A 20,630-nucleotide genomic window follows, 5' to 3' on the forward strand; every position below is an offset into this window, starting at 1 on the left:
ACTATAGAGGGTAAATGAATTCAAATGAATGACAGTGAAATGTACAGAAAGCTGCTCTCTTCCAGTAGCAGAAGGAAAAGACATGAGACAAAGGGGAGACTGTGAAAGGAGACTCCTGTACATCTTTCTACAAGTTTTTCTGATAGCAGAGGAATTTTAAGCCAAAGTAGTAGGTGAATGCTTTGTATACTCATTCCATACATTGCAGAAGAGCAACCTTATAAAAATCCTCTTGGGTCTTCCCATGGAAGTGTTGCGAGGGGAGAGTTGAAGGCTTCCCGTGACTGCAGCCTTTGGGATTCATTTAACTTTTCTGATAAAGTTTTGATAACAGTACAAAGTGGACATTTCTTTAGAGGAAGCTTACACTTTCTGTCTCACATATAAAAGACTGGATAAATATACTAGATAAGAAGGTATGTGATATCCTAGGATAAGAGGACCTAATTTGAAGTTGCGTAAGGGTAATGTAGGAAGTCCTTTGACTTACACCAGTATAATGTTACGAGAGCACAGTCAGGCCTCTTGTCATAAAAATTTATTTAATGGTCAGGAATGCAGCTGAGAAATTTTAGAGGCTCGGTATCTCAGCAAATTTTAAAACAAGCTCAAACCTATTATTTGTAGCTGGTGTATGCACTGTTTGGCCTGGGGAGGAAGCCTTGATGTTCTCATGTAAAGAATAAAAAAAAAAAGAAAAAAAAATCTGTAACATTGCACTAACCAGTTTCTGCTAGCATCTGGATTCAGTCCAAGTTAAGGTAACATACAGTGCCTTGGCTGAGTACTGTAGTTAATAAATTGAGCTCTGTGTCAAGCTTTCTAGAGGTTTTTATACCAAACTCATCACCACAGTATCTGAGCAATTTCCAGAAGTGTGCTGAAAAATTATGAAGTTGTTCTTTCAGACTGTTTCCTGGGGAGAAGCATGTGCAAAGAAGTGTCTTGTCTTGGATGAGGAGACTTTTTGGTTTGCTTTTTATTAATTTTCATATTGGGACATTCAGTATTTGTTAGGATCAGGAGCGAAGGCTTTCACTCCTGGATTTGAATGTATCATAGAGACAATGAAGAGAGATGCAGAGTTTGCATTAAGTGGACTGAATCACCTCTGGGAGGTGTCTACTTTAGTCCAATGGCTCTTTAAGGAACTGTGTTAGTATCCAGCATTAAGTGTCTGGTGATGACTATGAGGAATTCTAAGTCTATGGCACTTAACTCTTAAATTCTGTTCACAAAATTCTTGGTGTTGGAATAAAAGATACCAAGAATAGTTTCAATAAGTTTCAAGAGAGCACAGTTTTGTATCATTGCTCTGTACCATTGTTTCAGGCTTTTTCTGGTTTTCCATCCAGCTGTGAGGATGTATCTTGATTCCAGCTGCAGTTCAGCATCTGGGTTTTCTTCACAGTGAAGCTTATACAGAGGAATGATAACCATGTGTGGCTTCCCATCACTCCACAGCATTTTACGAAGACCATTTGAAATATTTCCATATCAGCCAAACATCTTGATCATTTAGTTTTCTTACTTTTCCCTCTCTAACATTTACTTGAATAGTAGCAGCATACATAACAGCAGAGACTGTGGCTTATCCTTGTCATAAGTAACAGAATTAATATCAGGAATTGACAACATGAATCAATTTGATTTGGATATGGTTTTTCATATTGCACACTGCTTCCAAGCAACTGGGGATTTGGTATGTCCTTTGGGACGTCTGTTTCATTAGAATGAAGAGTTTAAAACCATGGGGAAGAAGGAACTATTCTTTGTAACTATTCATAGCAGTTTACAGCAAAACCCTGAAGCAGTGTCTGAACCAGTCTGCTGCATAACACAAGCTTGCTTTGTGAAACAGCTGCTTCCAATTCTCTCATGGTAGGCTGCTCATCTGGTTTCCACCTAGCAATGCATTTGCTCGTATGATGAATCTATCCTTTTTCTTATAACCAGCTGTTTGCTTCTGTTAGCACCACTTACTTCTTACTAGGGGATATGTTTTTATTTGTGTGCTAGTTGCCTCACACTGGACTCCTGGAAATAATAGACTTTGAGGAAAAGTATTCTGTTTTCCTAATGAATTATGGTTTCCCTGTAGCAAATAGACGATCTTCCTTTAACTTCGAATGCCTCCGCCGACAAAGCAGTCAAGATGACATACCACTCTCTCCTAATTTCCACCATCGCACTGCTTTACCACTTCACTTAATGCAACAGCAGGTAAACTAAAAATCTTATTTAACTAATAATGAATTATATCTTTCCAGCTTCTATATTGTACTTCTTTCATTGTTGTTTGAAAAGTACTAATGTATTACATAGTTAGCCTGTGCACCGACTTCTAGGCCACGTGTAGTTGCTAGACACAAGGCTTCTCAAACATTGACCTTCTACAAAACATTGAAAATGAGTAGCTTGCCCCTATGACTCTTTAAGGGTACACAAAGAGTTAGGATGCCCTAAGGAATTTTGACCAGGATTGCGTAATACAGCAACTACGCACTCTTTGCTGATGTATTCAGCTCCATTTTGAGAGTTTTCAAGTCCAACATACTTAATGCCCAGCTCTGACATGGCCCTGAGAACATGTCAATTTACATTGCCTAAAGACACCATCCAGAATGCTCGGATCCTATCCTGTCCCTACAGGACAGAAGGAATGTTTCTACACTTTGCTTTTGTTGTTTAGTGTGTTGTGTAAGCAATAATTTTTTCTTTATTAATGCTAATACCAAGATTTTGTGATCTGAGTAATAACAGAAAAAATACATTTTTATCCTGTCAGTTTACCAATTTCAGTCCTGTTCCTCCTTCACATGACTACTAAACATCAGGGAATGTTAACTTTGCATAGCTGCTGCCGGAACAATTGGTTTGAACTAACTGTTGAAAATGAGCATGACTGAGTATTTGAAATCACTAACTTCTAAAATTCTTCCCCTTTCCAGGTAATGGCTGTTGCAGGTCTGGATTCCAGCAAAGCTCATAAACATTCACCAAGTCGTTCAACGCGTTCCTGGGCTACCCCACCTGCAACCCCTCCCAACAGGGACCGTACTCCATATTACACACCTCTAATCCAGGTTGATAGGGCTGAATCTACGGAACATATGAATGGTAGCCTGCCTTCCTTGCATAGGAGCTCTTGGTACACAGATGACCCTGATATTTCCTACCGAACATTTACACCAGCTAATTTAACTGTTCCTAATGACTTTAGGCATAAACATAGTGACAAACAGAGGAGTGCAGACAGCTTGGTAGAAGCGGTAAGTATTACAGAAACCTCTGAAGTAGCCAAGAACATCTGTCTGTTCAGTTTTTGTGTTAACTTTGAAAAGCCTATCATTCAGTCCACTTTGTCTCTCTGAAAATGGAAACATTCGAAGTAGCCAAGAACATCTGTTCAGTTTTTGTATTAACTTTGAAAAGCATATCATTCGTCCACTTTGTCTCTCTGAAAATGGAAACATTTCTGCATCATACTTTTTGTTCTTGCTTCCATCTATCACTTCCTTTCCATTGCTATGAGCTAAACAATATACTCTGTTAAATTTTATTTGCAAATGAGACTTCAGCATCTTTCTTCCATGTACTCTAAAGTACCAAGAACTTATCTAGAATCCTAAGTTTCAGGCAACTGTTCTAATTGCACTATCTGTGATATATTAACTGTTGTCTTTAGTATATATCAGTCTGATGATTGATGTTTATCAAAGACTACTCCCAAATTTCTAAAGAGAAAAGTCTGCTGTATTGCATTATCAGTTACATTATCACAGAACTGATACAGTGTGGTTTGGAGCCATTTGACTGTTCTTTACAAATGCAGTTTTGCTGTGGGTTGTTGTAGTGATTCAGCATGGGGTTACTAGTATTTTCCACAAATGAGAAACGTTGCTATGACTTGTCTGCTGTTCTGTAATTCTGTAATTCTCTTCCCTCCATCTGCCAGGTACTTATATCTGAAGGCCTAGGAAGGTATGCAAAGGACCCTAAATTTGTTTCAGCTACAAAACATGAGATTGCAGATGCATGTGACATGACTATTGATGAGATGGAAAGTGCAGCAAGTAATCTTCTCAATGGAAATATTAGCAATGGGACCAATGGAGATATGTTTCCCATTTTAAGCAGACAAGATTATGAACTGCAAGATTTTGGTCCTGGTTACAGCGATGAAGAACCAGAAATGGGACGATATGAAGAAGATTTAGCTGATGAAATGATATGCATTACAAGCTTATAGTATTTAATAAGGAAAATGATTTTAATAACAGAAAAAGTGCCTCATAGTTTAAAGATGCTAGGCACTAGCTGGAGTGAATAACCAATCAAGTTTTGTACAAGTGATGTCACACCTCAAGGAAGCCATAACTAATAAATTGATTATCTCCAGGTTGCCGAAATGTGATCAGAGCTGCAGTACGTCGAGTCTCCTCCCACAGAATCTTCACCTCCTCTGTAGGAATAAGGTTAATTTGAAACCAAGCAGATTGTGACAATCAGTTTTTTGAGGGCTAGAGCAGGATTCTGAGGTGTAATATCTTGCCTGTCTTTCAGCCTTGTGCTGCTGTCCTTCATAGTAGAGCAGGATTTTTTTCAATGAAAATGTCTGTGTAAGTCCAGCACAAAATTGTGTGGGAAACAGCAACATGAGATGAGTGATGACAACCAACAATGTCATTACCTCAGCACTCAATAGCATATCAGCTACCCTTTGCATATCCATACTAACATTGTTTTCAAACTTGCCTCCTGATTTCTTTTCTTAATGCTCTTCTAAAATACAGTTTGTCATGCTCTACCTGTTAGAGATTGTTGGAAAAAGAAGTTATATAAAGAATAATCTGTCATATGTAACACCAGTTTACATAGGAAAATATCATTCAGATAGTCTGTTTTATGACTATCACGTTAAGGGCAAAATATACTGGAATAATTGCATTCTTACTAATGCACTTGCAACCAGGTTATAGTAGAATTAGATAAGATAGTTTGCTAAAAATTATATAGTAGAAATTATTGTAAATGAATTGTAATATACAATGATTTGTATTTGTAAAGAGATGTTCTATATTTTGTAATTATTGTACCGTAATTGAACTGCAGCAATATTTATGGACCCTAATTATTGTAACTCTCCACAGAATTCTAGATATAAGTATTTTTACTTGGAATAAATAGGTCTTTAGCATAAATATTTAAATAGAGCCACCTGTCAGTGTGAATCTCTTTTTGGGATAAAGTGTCAAGTTTGAACTTGGCAACAGAACAGATTTTTTTTTTTTTTTTGTAATATTTGAGTCAAATGAATCTCTCTGCATAAGGGATGCACAGTTGACTATTTACAGTCTTATACTTGGAAAAGTAAAATATTTAAAGTTATTTTAACTTTTTTGATTGAAAAATAATCTGTGATTTTATTTTTGTATTAATCCCATGCTAAAAATAAATATCAAAATTGTTAAAAAATTGGCAAGGTCACGCCAGAATATTACTGGTCATGAGACAACTAGTTTTGACAAAGTATATTACCTACATACCCTACTTCGGTAAGAAGCATCTTGGGCAGAAAGTATTTCACAGGTAAATGAAAATGTTTTACTTCAGTACAACTTCCTCTGCTTGGAAAGAAAATAAAGATGATAAAGTGATTCTTCACAGAACCAAAAACCTTGATTATATAAGAAGTATACTATTTTATTTCCTCTACCTTTCTGTTGTTCTATGTGTACTATTTCAAAGATTTATTTTTATGCAATCAAGAGAGGGCTTAGATATTGTTCACAGTGCAGTAAAACCCTGAAATGACTTTGAGGCTAATACAACCTTGGAGGAAAATAAAAAAATACTGAAAGCTACTGTCTATTTTGTTAGCACTGGATAACCATGACTTGTTCTAACAAGTTATCTTATCAGGTTTTACCTGTAGTTCATATGCTAGATAGCAATCCAGTTCACATTTTTACAAATGTGATGTTTAAAACATGTCAATAAACATTTTGTATATAATGACAGTTTCCTATCAATAGCTTACAGACTTCCTCTGAAATAATTCTTATTTCAAATGCCAGGAAAAGAACTTAAAGGTTTGTAAATTATTTCTTGACCTACATCATTTTGTATTAAAACAAATGCAAAATGTTCTTCAAAATAAAACTGTGTAATAATTTTATTATACTTGGGACTCCTTTTACTAATAGTTTTTCACCAAGAAGCTCCAGAAGTTAAATTCTCTTTGCCCTGTTTGAAGAATGGAAAGGAATGTGTGGAATATAGTCATCAGTCTATACTATCAAAGTGTGCAAGTCTTTTATGAATGATTGTTGTTAACCAGAAAGAAATAAAGTGATTGGAGTATTTGTATGAAAAAGGGTACTATTATTCCCCTACTATTTAGGGGATTATTACTTCCCTAGATACAGATCCATGGAAACAATTAGGAAAATCTGAATAAAATGTCAAAACAAATTTTTCATGCTGCCAACCAGAAAATGCTTGGGTAGGTTACCCAGCAGTTGTCACTTTGTTACGCTTTCCCAGTTTACAGAAACCAACTTCTTGAAACCAAAATGGAGCTTCCTGGATCCAGTAATTACTGTGAAATAACAATGGGTAGTTTTCAAAGTTCCACCTACTGTGGTATACCCACTTCTGAAAATCACCTTCAAATCAGCTCAGATTGAGCTGAACGACAATTTTTTTTTCAATTAATCATTTGTCCAAGGAGACAGAAAACAATATGCTGACTTCACTGTGTTTTCTTGCTAGTATGGTTAGTCTTTATCTTTCAGTAATCTGATGAGAGACTCTTTAGAGCAGATACGCGATTTTATGAGAAAACAGTCCTTACAAAAATAAATAATGCAAGAATTGTAGAACAGAATCATAGAAGGGTTGGAAGGGACCTTTCAAGGTCATCTAGTCCAACCCTCTGCAGTGAGCAGGGACATCTGCAACTACATCAGGTTGCTCAGAGCCCCATCCAACCTGACCTTGAATGTTTCCAGGAATGGGGCTTCTACCACCTCTCTGGGCAACATGTTCCAGTGTTTCACCATCCTCATTGTAAAAAAAAAAGAAAAAAAAAAAAAAAGAAATTTAGTTACAAACTATGTTCTATATAGTTAATGGTTTAAGGGAGAACATATATGTGGATACATAGAATACCTGTTCAATTTTATTGAAGAAATATATAGAAAAAAGTAATCAATATATGCACAATTACATGGTAATTGGCACCCCTAAAATACTGCCGATCATCGTAATTACTCAATACAGAAAAACTAGAAGTTATCTCAACAATTAAATCATATTTCATGAGTTTCCAATTTGTTTATGTATCTATATAATGACAGAAAACATAAGTAAAGAATGAAACATAGCTAAGTCTTTTACAGTGAAGTAAATTTACTGAGAAAGTGAATGTATAAAATAGATTCATATTTGAACAGCATAATTTTTGGAGCTCAGATGACAGAAGAATAGAGACTAAAAATGTTAAGAACACAAGATATGCTTATGTTCTCTCTACAATAACTCTTCATTTTAACTATAGTTTTAAAAAAATCTGTAAGTGCTTTTATTATTCTTCAAAATATGTTTCTATGTTTATTTTATAGAAAATGCGTGTTCCAAACCCACTTCCCAGTTTTCCAGTGTTTATATAGTTGCCTCATTTGGTTGCAGACTAATTTGAATCAGACACTTGGAAAGGATTCTAAGCTGCAGAAACATCAAAAGTTCTCAGGTACAAAACCTTGAGTGGCCTTACATAAATTAAATGTAATGCAGTTTTATAAATACTGCTATTTTCTGCTGCTTTTAAAAGCAGTTTTCATACTAAAACAACTTGGAACTATGTGTACAAAAGAAACACTTTTGGTCACTTTTCTTTCTTAATCTCATTGTCTTCAGCTAGAGACCTCCAACCGTGTCAGCAGCATCTGCAGAAAGCTATTACCATGGAAATGCTGATGTTCTCACTCGCAGTACCAGTCCTGGTTCAAGCCATGCTGGCAGGTCTAGTAACTTCCAAATTCTTACATCAAACAGCTTTTACAGTTAACTGGTTTCAAATACATAATGTAGTATCATCTGTGCATTTATAGAATAATTTAGATCTGGGTAGAACTAGGAATAATATTCAATTATGCACGGTATTATTTTGTTAAATAAGTAAAACTCTGGAATTATCAGCTTGTACTCTGCAAGCCAATAAGGTGTAAAAGATGGTTAATTTTAGCTAGCAGACTGCCAGTGCTCCACAGAGCACATTAGAGTACCTGGTACCTGTTCTAAGTATCCCTTAGCAGACTTGAGTTTGCTAGAAGAACAATTTTAACAGGAATACAGTATCAGCAACCAGATACAGTGCAGGAGAAACTAATGGTAGCTTGATACTACCTAAAGTTTTCCCCAGGACAACAAAACTCTCAAATACCTGAGCCATTTCTTTAGTACTGTATCAAAGGAATGTCATGAAGGAGCCTCAGCATTCTATAGCAGCGAGGCCTAAATTAATAAAGCACCCAAGGTTCACAGCAATGAAAATATTTAAGTGTTTAGAAGGGGAGGAATTTGCAAGGTGTCTGTGTATGGTTAGAACTGCAAGAAAATATGATGTTTCAGAAGAAATGCACAACCGTCTGCACAATGCAGCAATGTGTACCTGAACATAAGACAGAGGCAGTTTGGCATGTGTATCTAAGCTTGCTATTTCCTCATCTTGTAGAGTTTGACATAATGGCAGGGGCTAGCTCTGTGTGTGTTCAGTAATAAGTTATGTAAGAGCGTGGCTAGTTCATCCTCTGCAGTTGCATAATAACAATTCCCATCTTGCATGCATAGAGTGGAAACCCATGTTGTAAATCTGCAAAAGCAGGCACTTCAAGATTCTGTCTTTCCAAATTGCTTCCCCTCTCAACTGCACAGGACTGTGGTAAGTCTTACCAGTATATATTATTCTGAGTATCCTAAGACTATCTTTTCCAAATGACACTAAGATACCTACTGAATACCTTTAAATTAAAATCTCAAAATCACAGGTACTGAATAAAAACTATTTGCTATAAAAAGGCACACCATACACAGTTCATGCTTTCCCCAAATGCACAGCTGAATCACATTGTCTTATTAACAGTTAATCAACCACCTATGACTTAAAAATATACTTGTTCTTTCCCTCATTCCAAAAGATGCATCACATACATAGAAAGGGTTTACCTGTTTCCTTTTGTAGCAGAGTTCACTGCTATCATCTTCTATTTTTCAGTATTTTTGTTTACTCTTTATGCAAGTGCTCTAATGAATGAAGTCCTTTCCCTCGGTTAGCAGCAGGGCTTCCAACCACTGCCTTACAGCAAGCAGCACCAGGTAGAAGTATCTGCCTTAAACATCTGCAGTTGTGTCTTTAGCCAACATCTGAGTCAGCAAGTTTTTTTACAATCTGCTCAAATGGTGTAAAATTCCATTTTTTTCTGTGAAAAAAAAAGTTTATTTTGTTTATGACAAGTCCTGAGATATCTTAGGCTACAGAAGCTTTTGCTTTATAATTTGACAGCTGCTTAGTTAGAAGTTACTGGGGAATACTTAATAAATCCAAACAACTCAATGGATTCAATTTCTTTCAAAGAGGTCAGTTTCTTTAAGTGTGGGTTTTGGTTTGTTTTTGTGGTTTGTTTGTTTGGTGGGGTTTCTTTTTGTTTGTTTGTTTTTTTTTCTCAGAAAAACCTGTACCTGAAAGTGACCAACACAGAAAACAGCCATGAAAGACCAGTTATCTTGCTTTACACATCTGAAAATAGTAAAACAAATATTTAAGTTCTAACTAAAATATGTAGTATGGGTTCACTGAATAAGTTACTTGCCTTCTAATTCAAAAAGGTCTCTTCTTGTATCATCAATATATGACCTTATGAAGTTATTTTGAGTAACTTTTCATTTTCAATCTACCTTGTCTGTAATTTTTTAAATAAAATTTGAGTGATAGTGAGGCACCATTCAGAATGTTTGCTGAGAAATATCTTTTGCAAACACTCATCTTTGAGCAAAAACCAGTAAATTTATGGATGTTATAGGAAGTGCAGACCTCTTACTGTGCTACATGATACAGTGGTGCAACTAAATCAGCTTAACTTGTGAGCTGAATTCTGCTAAGCTCCTTGCAAAAAGAGCAAGGAGTAATTACAATTTTCTAGTGTATTTTTATAAATAGAACAGCTCAAGTTCTGCATTTATTAGAAAAATAAGTTTCTGATAAATACAAGGTATGTCTTCTTTCTGAATATTTACAGTTAAGACTGCTAAGTATGGTGGTGAGGATTTGTAAATTGTGCATTCCTCAAAAAAAACCAGATTTAACAAATGCTGAACACATGCAGGTTCCTCTCTTTCCTATGAATTCTAGTATGTACTACTTTGGCCTGTGAATATGAAATTGTATAAATGCTTTACATTTACTTAACCAGTCTTTGCAGGATGTGAGGATTACTGACTAGCTGTTATCCTGGGTAACACTCACAGCAGTTAAAGTCCTTCCTTTAAATAACAAGGCATACCGTAATGATTTTCAAAATAGCACACATTAATCTCTTCTATTCCTCATGCAATTGCACAGTATTTCTGGCTTATGTGCACAACTGTCTTGTCATTTAGAAATAGCTGCTTTTCAACAAAAAATCTGAATTGTACCACAAAAGGTCAGGTTTAACTACTGTAAGCAGCTTAAGCCAACTGATTAAAAAAAATGAATAGGTAGTCTAATATAGAAGAATGCCTCAAATTAATAGTTATTTTAATAGGATATGTTGTTTTGCATAGTATTTATCTTGTTGGCATGTTCAGTATGAGATACCAACATGCTGATGAAAACCTAAGAAGCAAAAGTGAAAGGATGAGAACATTTGTTTATCTCTGGGTTTCCAAGGTCTTGGGCTTATATACAGGAACATTTTTTTCCTGAAGTGATGGGAGGCCCTTAATTATATCTGCAGCTTTCTCTGCTATCATAATAGTTGGGGCATTCAAATTCCCACTGACAACACTGGGCATTATTGACGCATCTACTACTCTCAGGTTTTCAACGCCAATTACTTTTGTTTGGGGATCCACTACAGCAGTGCTGTCTGAAAGCTGACCCATTTTACAGGTGCAGGAAGGATGATAAGCACTATCAGCCTTCTGCCTTATGAAAGCATCTATTTCTTTGTCAGACTGAACATGGCTTCCTGGTTGAACTTCAGGCCCACGAAATTTTTCAAAAGCTTTCTGAGCAAAGATTTCTCTTGTCAACTTGACACACTGGCGGAATTCCCGAATATCTCTTTCTGTATGGAGAGAAAAATAAGAAAACTGTAAGTACATCCTTAATTTAGTAATACATACAGAATGCATAACAGAAAAAAATAGCATCAAAGAAAAAAGGCTGGAGGGAAAGCCTCTCACTTATTGCTGAAAGCCATAGTAAAGAAGAACATTTTTCAAAGTCACAGATATTTGCATTCACTGAGAACAAAACTGTCACTTATTGTCACTATTGCACAATCTCCAAAGGGAATAGGTGAGCTATGAGGAATTGCTTTTATTTTGCTATACCCATTCTCTAGTCAAGGACACTAGTCTCAGCACAAAGAACCAAACAAGATCCATTCCTTCACAAGCAGAGAAAGGGGATGAAATGAACAGCATGACGCAGCAAACACCAAGAACCCTGACTGCATACCCAACAGGGAATTATTTTTGGTTTATGGAGTGCTTTGTACCATGGCCTCTTTTGATACTGACTTTTATAAATAAGAAATGAATAACAATACACCAAACAGCACTTATGAACTGGTGTTGAGTAGATATGAAAATCTGCTACTGAAACAGGTAGGAAATAAGCTGATATCAGAGCAAGAAGAGGCTGCATTTACCTGTTGACATGTAGTTAGGCTCAATGATAGGATGCTCATTTGGGTCTGTGCTCTTCAGCTTTAGCCAGCCCACACTCGTGCTCCTCATGGGTCCCACATGGACCTGCAACACCCACACTATGCTCATGACACAATCCCACCATGTATTTCCAAATTCAGTTTTTGATTGGTTCTTTTTTTTTTTCAATTTGGACAGTCTTTACAAATTAAGCAAATCTAAACATTAAAGGTAGATAATGGAAAATGCTATTGAACATTTTTCCATTTTACATAAATTTGTTGTAAATACGATATTCCGTAAGGGGAAGGAAATATACTTGTCTTATCAACTCACAGCTGTTCCTTTAATTTAAAATACAACCGTTCCAATTTAGCAGTAGCAGAGCATTCTAATACAATCAGCAATCAGCCCAAATTACTATTGTTACTGAAGAAAAGAGATTAGCAAGAAGGAGGATGTATATTCAGTGACAGCCCCCAGCATTAGCACAGACTTTTAGATCAAGGTCATAGTCTAAAATGGAGCTTGGATTTGTGCCAACGAATAAATGACTGGCCTCATACATTCTCATTTAAACCTCATTAAAACCTCAAAAGCAATATCAAATAACAAGCTTGTGTTTTTTCCTCAATGCAGGAGGTTAAGCCAGCTCTTTTGAATTAATCTGAACAAAATATTTTTCAGTATATAGCCAAATTATCAATGTGGTTTTTTTTTTAAACAAACCTTTACCCTAAGGGTAACAAGTGTAAACCTCATTGCTAATTGCTACAGAACATTACTGGAATATGTTCTTCAACAACTCACCTGGTAAGCTTCCATTGTGGAAGCAACCCGACCATGATCAATCACCTGAGAAGGGAGAAAGTGGAACTGAATGTCGGGGTGGGGAACCCCTGGTTCACTTCGGATAAAACCACCAGATTCTAAATGGGCAGTGGCTCCCTCACCTAGAGAATGTAAATAGGAGATAAAATGCCATTAAAAGACCTCAGAAAAGCAAGAAATCCACTTCTTAGCCCTTGTTTTCCTTCCTGTAAATTCATATATACATTGGAAATTGCAGGGAATGCAAATCTATTATGAACAGCTTGTAATTTAAGCAATATGCATCACTTTCATCTGCTTTTTAATCACTAAATAAATGTAAGTATGCATAACTTATTTGAGGGTAAGTATGCATCCCACTTATTTGAGAGTAGGATGTTACAGTTATCTCATGTGACTGTCAGGCCTGAGGTCTAACTGGAGGCAGATCTGGTCTCAGGATCCCAAGGGAGGGAACCAGCTGCAGCATCCTGATATTACTGCACTTCACACTCCATGCCATGCAGTACAGTTATCCCATCAGTCACAAGTAATAGGCAGAGCCGTCCACAGTACCTCCCCTGAAGAGGAAAAATGAAGAGCCTGCAATGCCCCTCATGTTATTTTCACATCCATTTAAAATCATGAGTCAGCTCTCAATATTTACTTGCATGGTAAAAAGCCACATATACCCAGCAAAAATTACTGATTTCAAGGCTTACTTTTACAGATTATTTTTAAGGAACAACTTACAGCTGGGTTACTGTAAAATGAGTTCTGATCAGAGCAACAAACTGATTCTTTTGGGGCAATTATACAGAAAACTTAATTCAGCTCAGCCATATGTTTTATTGACACGGTATCCATTTCAAATAGAATTTTTTCTTCATTTTTTAACAACAACTTTTCTCAGTAGCACCAAGATTTTTAAATGCAGAATTCATCTTAAAATGAGAGAGATATAAAAATGTTTAAAAAGTGTATAAAAACCTCCCTTGTTAGTTAAGATATAATAACTGTTTTGAAAGATTCTGATTTAGAAAAAAAACAAACTAGTTCAAGCCCATTTGCAAGCTCCACTTATTTCCCAGGACATGAAAAAAAAAAATTATATATGAAGGCTCCCAGACTTTGAACTTCATGAATAAAAGGCTGTAATAATTCTAAAGCAACCAATAGTAGAATGATTGCGTAGTTCGTTTCATACCTGTAAACTTCCAAAGCCATTCTAGGCCAATCCTCACCATGTTAACTGGCTTTTGTGCATTATATAGAGTAATAGGTTTGGTGCACTTTTGCTGGATGTACACTTCTAAATGATCTTGAAGGTTCTGGCCTACTCCTGGGGGGAAACAGAAAAGGGAGAGGAGGGAGAAGAAAGAGGGAAAAAACATTATTTCATACAGAACATTTATACTCAACATTTACAACCAGAAAATGGCATAAATGGGAACTAAACTAATCTCTCACAAAGGCAGTGATGACTAAGACCAAGACCATGAGTCATCAGCCTTTTGCTCATGTCAGAATAAGGTTTTACATAAACATAGCATAACTAGAATGAAATAGAAAGTTAAATGGCAGACATATAACTTGTTCTAAAATTGCTAGATACGACTTCTAAATACAGTGCTAGCTTTTCTAGTTTAAAGGAAAAAGTCATGTTATTCATTCTCTCTTTGAATGTATATGACACTGGGAGTTTATACAATCTGTTGTGGATCAAAACTCATTCAAAATTCTAAATGATAAGTATGCTGCTTTACTTACAAATTACTCAGTGGCATTTTTCAGAAAGGCATTTTTCACTATAAAATTTAGTGAAGAAAGTGTAGGAGCTTATTGCTCAGTTCTAAAATCACTGCATGTTTCCATTGATTTGTAACACTTAGTTTCAGTCCACACAACCTGACATAAAGACAACTTAATTTCATGGATTCATTTCATTTAATAGTCTTTGAATTGTATCCATGGGAAGATGTAAGGTTAAAAGAAATAATAAAATTACCAGGAAGATGGCAAACAACAGGGATCCCCAGTTTTTTTAGATCATCTGCATTGCCAATCCCAGACAACATAAGCAGCTGTGGAGAATTTATGGCACCTCCACTTAAAATTACTTCTTTACTGGCAAAAGCCTAAAAAGAAATTAGCACAAAAGTCCTAAGGTTATTAAGCCTGATCTGAATGCAAAGAACATGTTAACAGCTTATGTTCAGATATGCTATTCTTACCCAGATTAGACACTCTTCCCTCACATTTTTCTCATTCTAAATGAATTCCTGTCTTGCCAGATGTTTCTGCAGAGATAAATGATCAAGCTTTCACTTTGATCATTTCTGTATTTATTCCCAATCCACTCAAACTGTATGGCACACAAACATTCAGCTCAGCCAGTACCATGGCTGCCAACAAACTCCTGTGCTACTTGCCAGGCAAAAAGTAAAGCATGGCTTCCATTTTCAGTAATGGTTTGTAAATTAAAACTGAAACTCCTGAGGAAGATTTTGAATTCAGACATGCTAGCAAAAATTCTCAAGTGTTTATTTTCTTAATTCAATCAAGACTAATGTTTAGTTTCTTGGCTCACCATAGTCCTTAGAAGCCCCTCAACCACTAAAGCATCTACTGAGAAAATTCTGACTGCAGGCATATACAGAATTCTGTTTTGCTGACAGACCTTTCATCAAACAGTTTGAGTCTGAGCCCTGAGCTAGTCATGATATAGACAGCTAAACTATTCCTCTACCTTTGACTCCATTTTCTGTGCTGGATAGTTCTTTTTCGAGAACCTTCTCTGCAAGTATTTTTGGCACATCTTTCCATGGATTTCTGCCCCAAAATGTTCTCATTTAACAATACCAAAATCCTTCTCTGTGTCATTTGTACCTGGGCACTACCTCTTCCCTGTTCTCACATCTCTTATTTAGGATCAGAAATACCCGCCTTGGTGCTTTTCCCTGTTAAAAGGGAAAACTGTGTGGAGTAAGAAAATATGGATAGCCTCCCCCCTTTCCCTTTACTCTTTGAAAGAGGATTATGTGGATGAACCCAACATTGTTCAAACTATCCGTTTCTGTTCCAGTGACCTGGCTTAGGAGCACACACACATTGGATGCACTCAATCCTCCCTAGTCACACATGTGTTGCCTGTTGAAATATAAGATATCCTTTGTATACACACTGAGTTAGGTAGTTGATTACAAATTGAATAGTAACTCTTGCACATTGGAAAGAAAAGATTCAAGATTCACCTGTTCTTATGAAAGAACTGCACCACAGAAAAAAAAAAAAAGTAAAAAACAATTTCTATTTAATACAAATTCTAATGCTACCTAAGATAGTCCAATGTTTTAAAGCAATACACATTTGCAAAGGCAATACTATAACATTTAGCTGTGAATTCTAATATATCGGTGTGGCCACAGTGAGGAAAAAATAGATGAGGCACCTGATTATGCCCCTGAACTTCCTCTAATTAGCAAGCAAAACCCACAAGGGTTCAAGGAAACTTATGTGGTATTGCTCACCTGCATTCTCCAATTTTGTTGAATGTAAGGTGCTATCATGAGTAGTTGTGTGTTGGGTTTTTTTTTTAGATGAGACATTTAGCTTCTAAAGCAACATTTAAAAGTGATATTTTTTTTTTCCTGTAGTATGGTGAAATGTTAACAGATTAGCATTCATTTTTGAATGATACCTCATCTACACAGAATGATGGTGAATGAGACTGTTGCTAATAATAAGATCCAAATATAGTAAGAAGATAAATGTTAATAAATTGTTTCCACACATTTTATCTGATACTGCTGACAGACAGCCAATGCTGATATTTTTTGTTTGTTATTGTTTTGCTCTGGGCAATCATTAGTATGTTAAGACTAATACACAGCATACCTGTGACTGCTGAATCAATACCTAGATCTCTATTTTGCATGTTATACAAATATAACTTATTTGTATTTTCTGTGGTACACAAAGAACTGGTTCCAGTTTGTTCCAGGTAGTGTTCAAATGATGCTTGTTTGGTCTATGCTCACTGCAAAGTCAGCACTGTAGTTATTCCTAGCCAATATAGTCTTTCGTTGTGCTTAAAGCAAACATGTAAAGATGAAAAACTGACTTTGAAACATTTTTGTATGGGTTATTTAGTCTATGATACATTAAAAACATTTTTCCCCTTTAAATGTACTTTTATGCTTGATTCTGTACTCAAGAGCTCCAAGAACACTCAGTCTACCTTCCCTGTTTTTGTCAGAGGCCTTACTGGACTCCTAGGAGCTCTCTGGGACCCCGGTGTCTACTGAAATAACAATGAAGTCACTGGCTTGATGAACAGGTTTTGAATCATACTTGAATCAGGTTTTGATGATCTTTTAACTTTACTGATGACTAACTTAAAAGAGGCCCTGCCTAAAACAGACTGTAAAAACAAAAACACTTTAATGTAATCAAGTGTTTTATCTTGCTGTTCATAATATAATAAAATTGTTAGCTCTTCCATCCTGACAGGCATAAAATTTTCCAGAAAGTAAAAGCAGACAAGTCCTGCAATTGCAATGTTGAGGGGGAAAAAAAAAGAAGGGAAATACTTTGAAGGTGTACTTTTTATGATATATGCTATAAATATATATAACTCACTGTGTATAATTCCTACATGTATTAATATGTATGAAAATTCATAGCAATTCAAGAATTTTGCAATTAAAGTGGTCCAGTACTCAGGAAGTCTTTGATCATACATAATTAGCTTTACAAGACTTCTACAAAATTAATCTTGATAATAGCACAAGAACAGCAAGCAGAGACACTGTTTTCACAGACATTTAATAGCTCATGAAATCAATTAAATTTGCTGCAACTTTTGTTTTACATTGTTAAAATTATTATCATTACCAATCCACTTAGAAAACAACAGATTTGTCCTGTGCATTAGCAAATGAAAGAACAGTTTATTTACATTGCATTTTAACTTTTAGCAGATGTTCAGTCACAGAACACTTGTCTGTTGAGTCTTGTAAGCCTTACTGCACTCAAACCATCAAAATTTGGACTCTTCTCTCTTTAGGACATTACTATTACAATTTTAAATTGTTTTATAATTGTTTATGACTAAACATCTTAAGTTATTAACATACAAATCCCTTTTAGGCAATTTCCTAGATCCATACTCCATAATCAGCTGTAATAGTAAAGAGTTAAGGGAAATGAGAATGGTTTAGGTTTTATAGAAGTCAGTGGATTGAAAGCTGCATAAAATGAACTGTTTATCCACAGAGTTAAGTTGTAATGGCAATTCAAGCTTCCTCCCACATGATCACATGTTCAGTGGAAGCTGGACTAAGACTGTAAAATACTCATTCCACAAACATCCATAAGGCACGTTTCATCATCATTACGTTCCATCGTTCAACACATAATGGCAAAGTAGAAGTGAATGAATCATTATTTATCCCTTGAGCCATTCAGATTTCAGTATCCAGCTTTTACAGATTTTCCTACACCAGAACGGCATTTTCAGAATTGTTTTTCAGCAATATTGGCATTTCAGCACACTAGTCAATATGGTGAGACAGTGCATGATTGCATGATAGGTTCCAGCCAGAAGCCTTACACAACACTCTTGCATAACATCAAGTTATGGCTTGTCCCCTCAGTACTCAGAGACAGAAATATAATGGAGATGTTAATCTCTAAATTGATACAGCTGAAATATAACCTACTGTAAAATAACTGATAATGAATCATATACTGGAAGAGACAACATAGCTTCTGAAAAACAGATATTTTGCATAAAGTGCCACTTTTAATAAAAGTTTGTTTTTTAAAAAATTAATTTTGCTTTGACTCATACCTTTCATACTGGAAAATAAAAATCTCTTTACCTTTTTCCGCTGCCCATTTTTCACATACTCAACACCAATGGATTTTGTTCCTTGAAACAAGATTTTTGTTACAAGTGTCTTCTCCGCAACTGACAGATTTGGGCGTGATATGGCTGGGTGAAGGTAAGCACTAGCTGTGCTCCATCTTTGACCTACAATGTATATTTACATAAAACATCAAAATAGTCATGCTCGGTATTCTTCAAGATTTTGGCCAATAACCATTAGGATGTTTACAGTGGGAAAGCCTTCCTAAAGTTAACAGAGTTAAAAGCAAATGTGATTTGATATAATGTCTAAAGATTTTATTTTAACATAGCAATTTCACAATGACATTCTGAAAACCTACTCTCCTTCCCATATCTAACTGTGAATCAGGACTTGCATGCCAATGCCATTTTCAATGAAATACACCCTAGACTGATAGCAGGCTGCTGTGAAATGAACAGGGTATAAATACAGAGTGTCATAGCTGTTCTAATCTAAACAACTGAATGGCATTCACTGCAGATTATATGTCCATATTTCAAAATGCTTTCAGAAGTACCACTGGTGGGTCAGAAATACAAATTACTTAAGGACCCCCCCTTATGATTTACCTTGGTGTACAGTCATGTCCATCCAGCCAAATCCTTCTTGCTGATAGCCATTCATATCATCTGTGAAGGGATAGCCTGCTTGCTGGGTTGCCTCCAGGAATGCATGATGAAGAGGATGGTTTGTTTTCCCTCTTGACACATAGAGGGGTCCATTTCCACCTCTGTACTGATCTGGCCCCAGTTCATGTGTCTGTGCTTTCTTAAAATAGGGCAAGCAATGTTCATAGTCCCATCCTATAGCCCCTTCTCTGCTCCATCGGTTATAATCTTCTGCATGCCCACGAATGTATACCATAGCATTGAGAGAAGAGGAGCCACCCCACACTCTTCCACGGGGCCAGTACATAATTCGGTTATCCATATGCTTTTGTGGTGTTGTGTGGTAATACCAGTTATATTTCTCATCACAGAGGTTGTATGTTAATGCAGCAGGCATATGAATCTTCCACATCAGTCTTTTACTCCCTAGAAGGGTATCTTTAGGGCCTGCTTCCAAAAGCAGTACGGTACTGAGAGGGTCTTCAGTCAACCTGTTGGCTAATACACACCCTGCTGATCCAGCTCCAACAATGACATAAGTATAAGAGTTTCCCTTTTCAGAACTAAGTTGAGATGATGCATGTGAAATTTTGAATTTTTGTTCATTGATGCCCGATAAGTTCTTTAATATGTGTGTTTTAAACAGAGTTCCTAATACTCTGTGCATCTGATTCACAGGACTGTAACATTTAACTGCTTTCATTAAGACTGACATCTTTACTGACAGTATAGAATTTCTATAAAATATTCCAGTGTTTTATCCTAGAAAAAACAAACAAACAAAAATCCTAATTAAGATGTAAGCCTTAATACAGTGCATGGCCTCTAAAATGTCAGTCATTTTCAGGTAAAAGTAGTATACTTTACCCATTGTCACTATGCAAAATGCCAATAAACATTTACTCTGAAGCCTGCAGTCTTATTTGAATGCAGTATATGCACCAGTCAAGTGGCATACATCATTTTGTATTATATGCAGTCTGATTTTGATATGCTTCTGGTTTCTGAGATAGACCATAATCATAAAGGATGGAAACATTTGCTTACATTGTAGTCTCTCTTCATCTGCTTCTAATAGGTAAGATTTTAAGAAAAAGCAACAATTTCATAAACTTCTCTGGAAGTTTGTGACAGTCAGTGATATTGCATGGCCAGTTCACAGCAATGGAAATGATGAGTATGCCCACTGTAGCTTCTGCCATAACAAACATGGGATGTCTCTACAAAACATGTGTAGTAACAGTGAAACTCATTTTCAGCTATCTCTAAGGTGAAAAACTGCTGGGTTTTGAGGTATCTCTACTAATATAGGCCAAGGCAAATTCTGTTCATCTGTAGCTTTCTACCTCATTACTAAACCCAGATCCTGCTGGAGTGC

General features: G+C 36.1%; 2 protein-coding genes across 2 annotated transcripts in view; one reads left to right on the forward strand and one right to left on the reverse strand.

Moving 5' to 3' along the window:
• LOC104521460 (voltage-dependent L-type calcium channel subunit alpha-1D) overlaps positions 1 to 6,186 on the forward strand; it is a gene marked incomplete at its 5' end in the record, with an annotated part of 189,663 nt that extends 183,477 nt beyond the window's left edge. Inside the window, 3 exons of the mRNA XM_029083890.1 lie at positions 2,102 to 2,223; positions 2,952 to 3,272; positions 3,959 to 6,186. Of these exons, the coding sequence (XP_028939723.1) occupies positions 2,102 to 2,223; positions 2,952 to 3,272; positions 3,959 to 4,252 (737 nt within the window). The remainder of the gene's footprint in view (positions 1 to 2,101; positions 2,224 to 2,951; positions 3,273 to 3,958) is intronic.
• A 4,642-nt stretch (positions 6,187 to 10,828) lies between these two features.
• Positions 10,829 to 20,012, reverse strand: CHDH (choline dehydrogenase). The gene is made up of 7 exons (XM_010163460.2): positions 19,214 to 20,012; positions 18,615 to 18,766; positions 14,738 to 14,867; positions 13,937 to 14,071; positions 12,730 to 12,872; positions 11,922 to 12,024; positions 10,829 to 11,333 (listed from the first exon to the last, which is right to left on the reverse strand). Exons 1-7 carry the CDS (start codon positions 19,965 to 19,967, stop codon positions 10,915 to 10,917), a joined length of 1,836 nt encoding a protein of 611 aa, XP_010161762.1. The 5' UTR covers positions 19,968 to 20,012; the 3' UTR covers positions 10,829 to 10,914.
• Positions 20,013 to 20,630: the final 618 nt, after the last annotated feature.

The sequence above is a fragment of the Antrostomus carolinensis genome, unplaced genomic scaffold (assembly GCF_000700745.2).
Source record: "Antrostomus carolinensis isolate BGI_N321 unplaced genomic scaffold, ASM70074v2 scaffold5182, whole genome shotgun sequence".
Classification (NCBI taxonomy): Eukaryota; Metazoa; Chordata; class Aves; order Caprimulgiformes; family Caprimulgidae; genus Antrostomus; species Antrostomus carolinensis.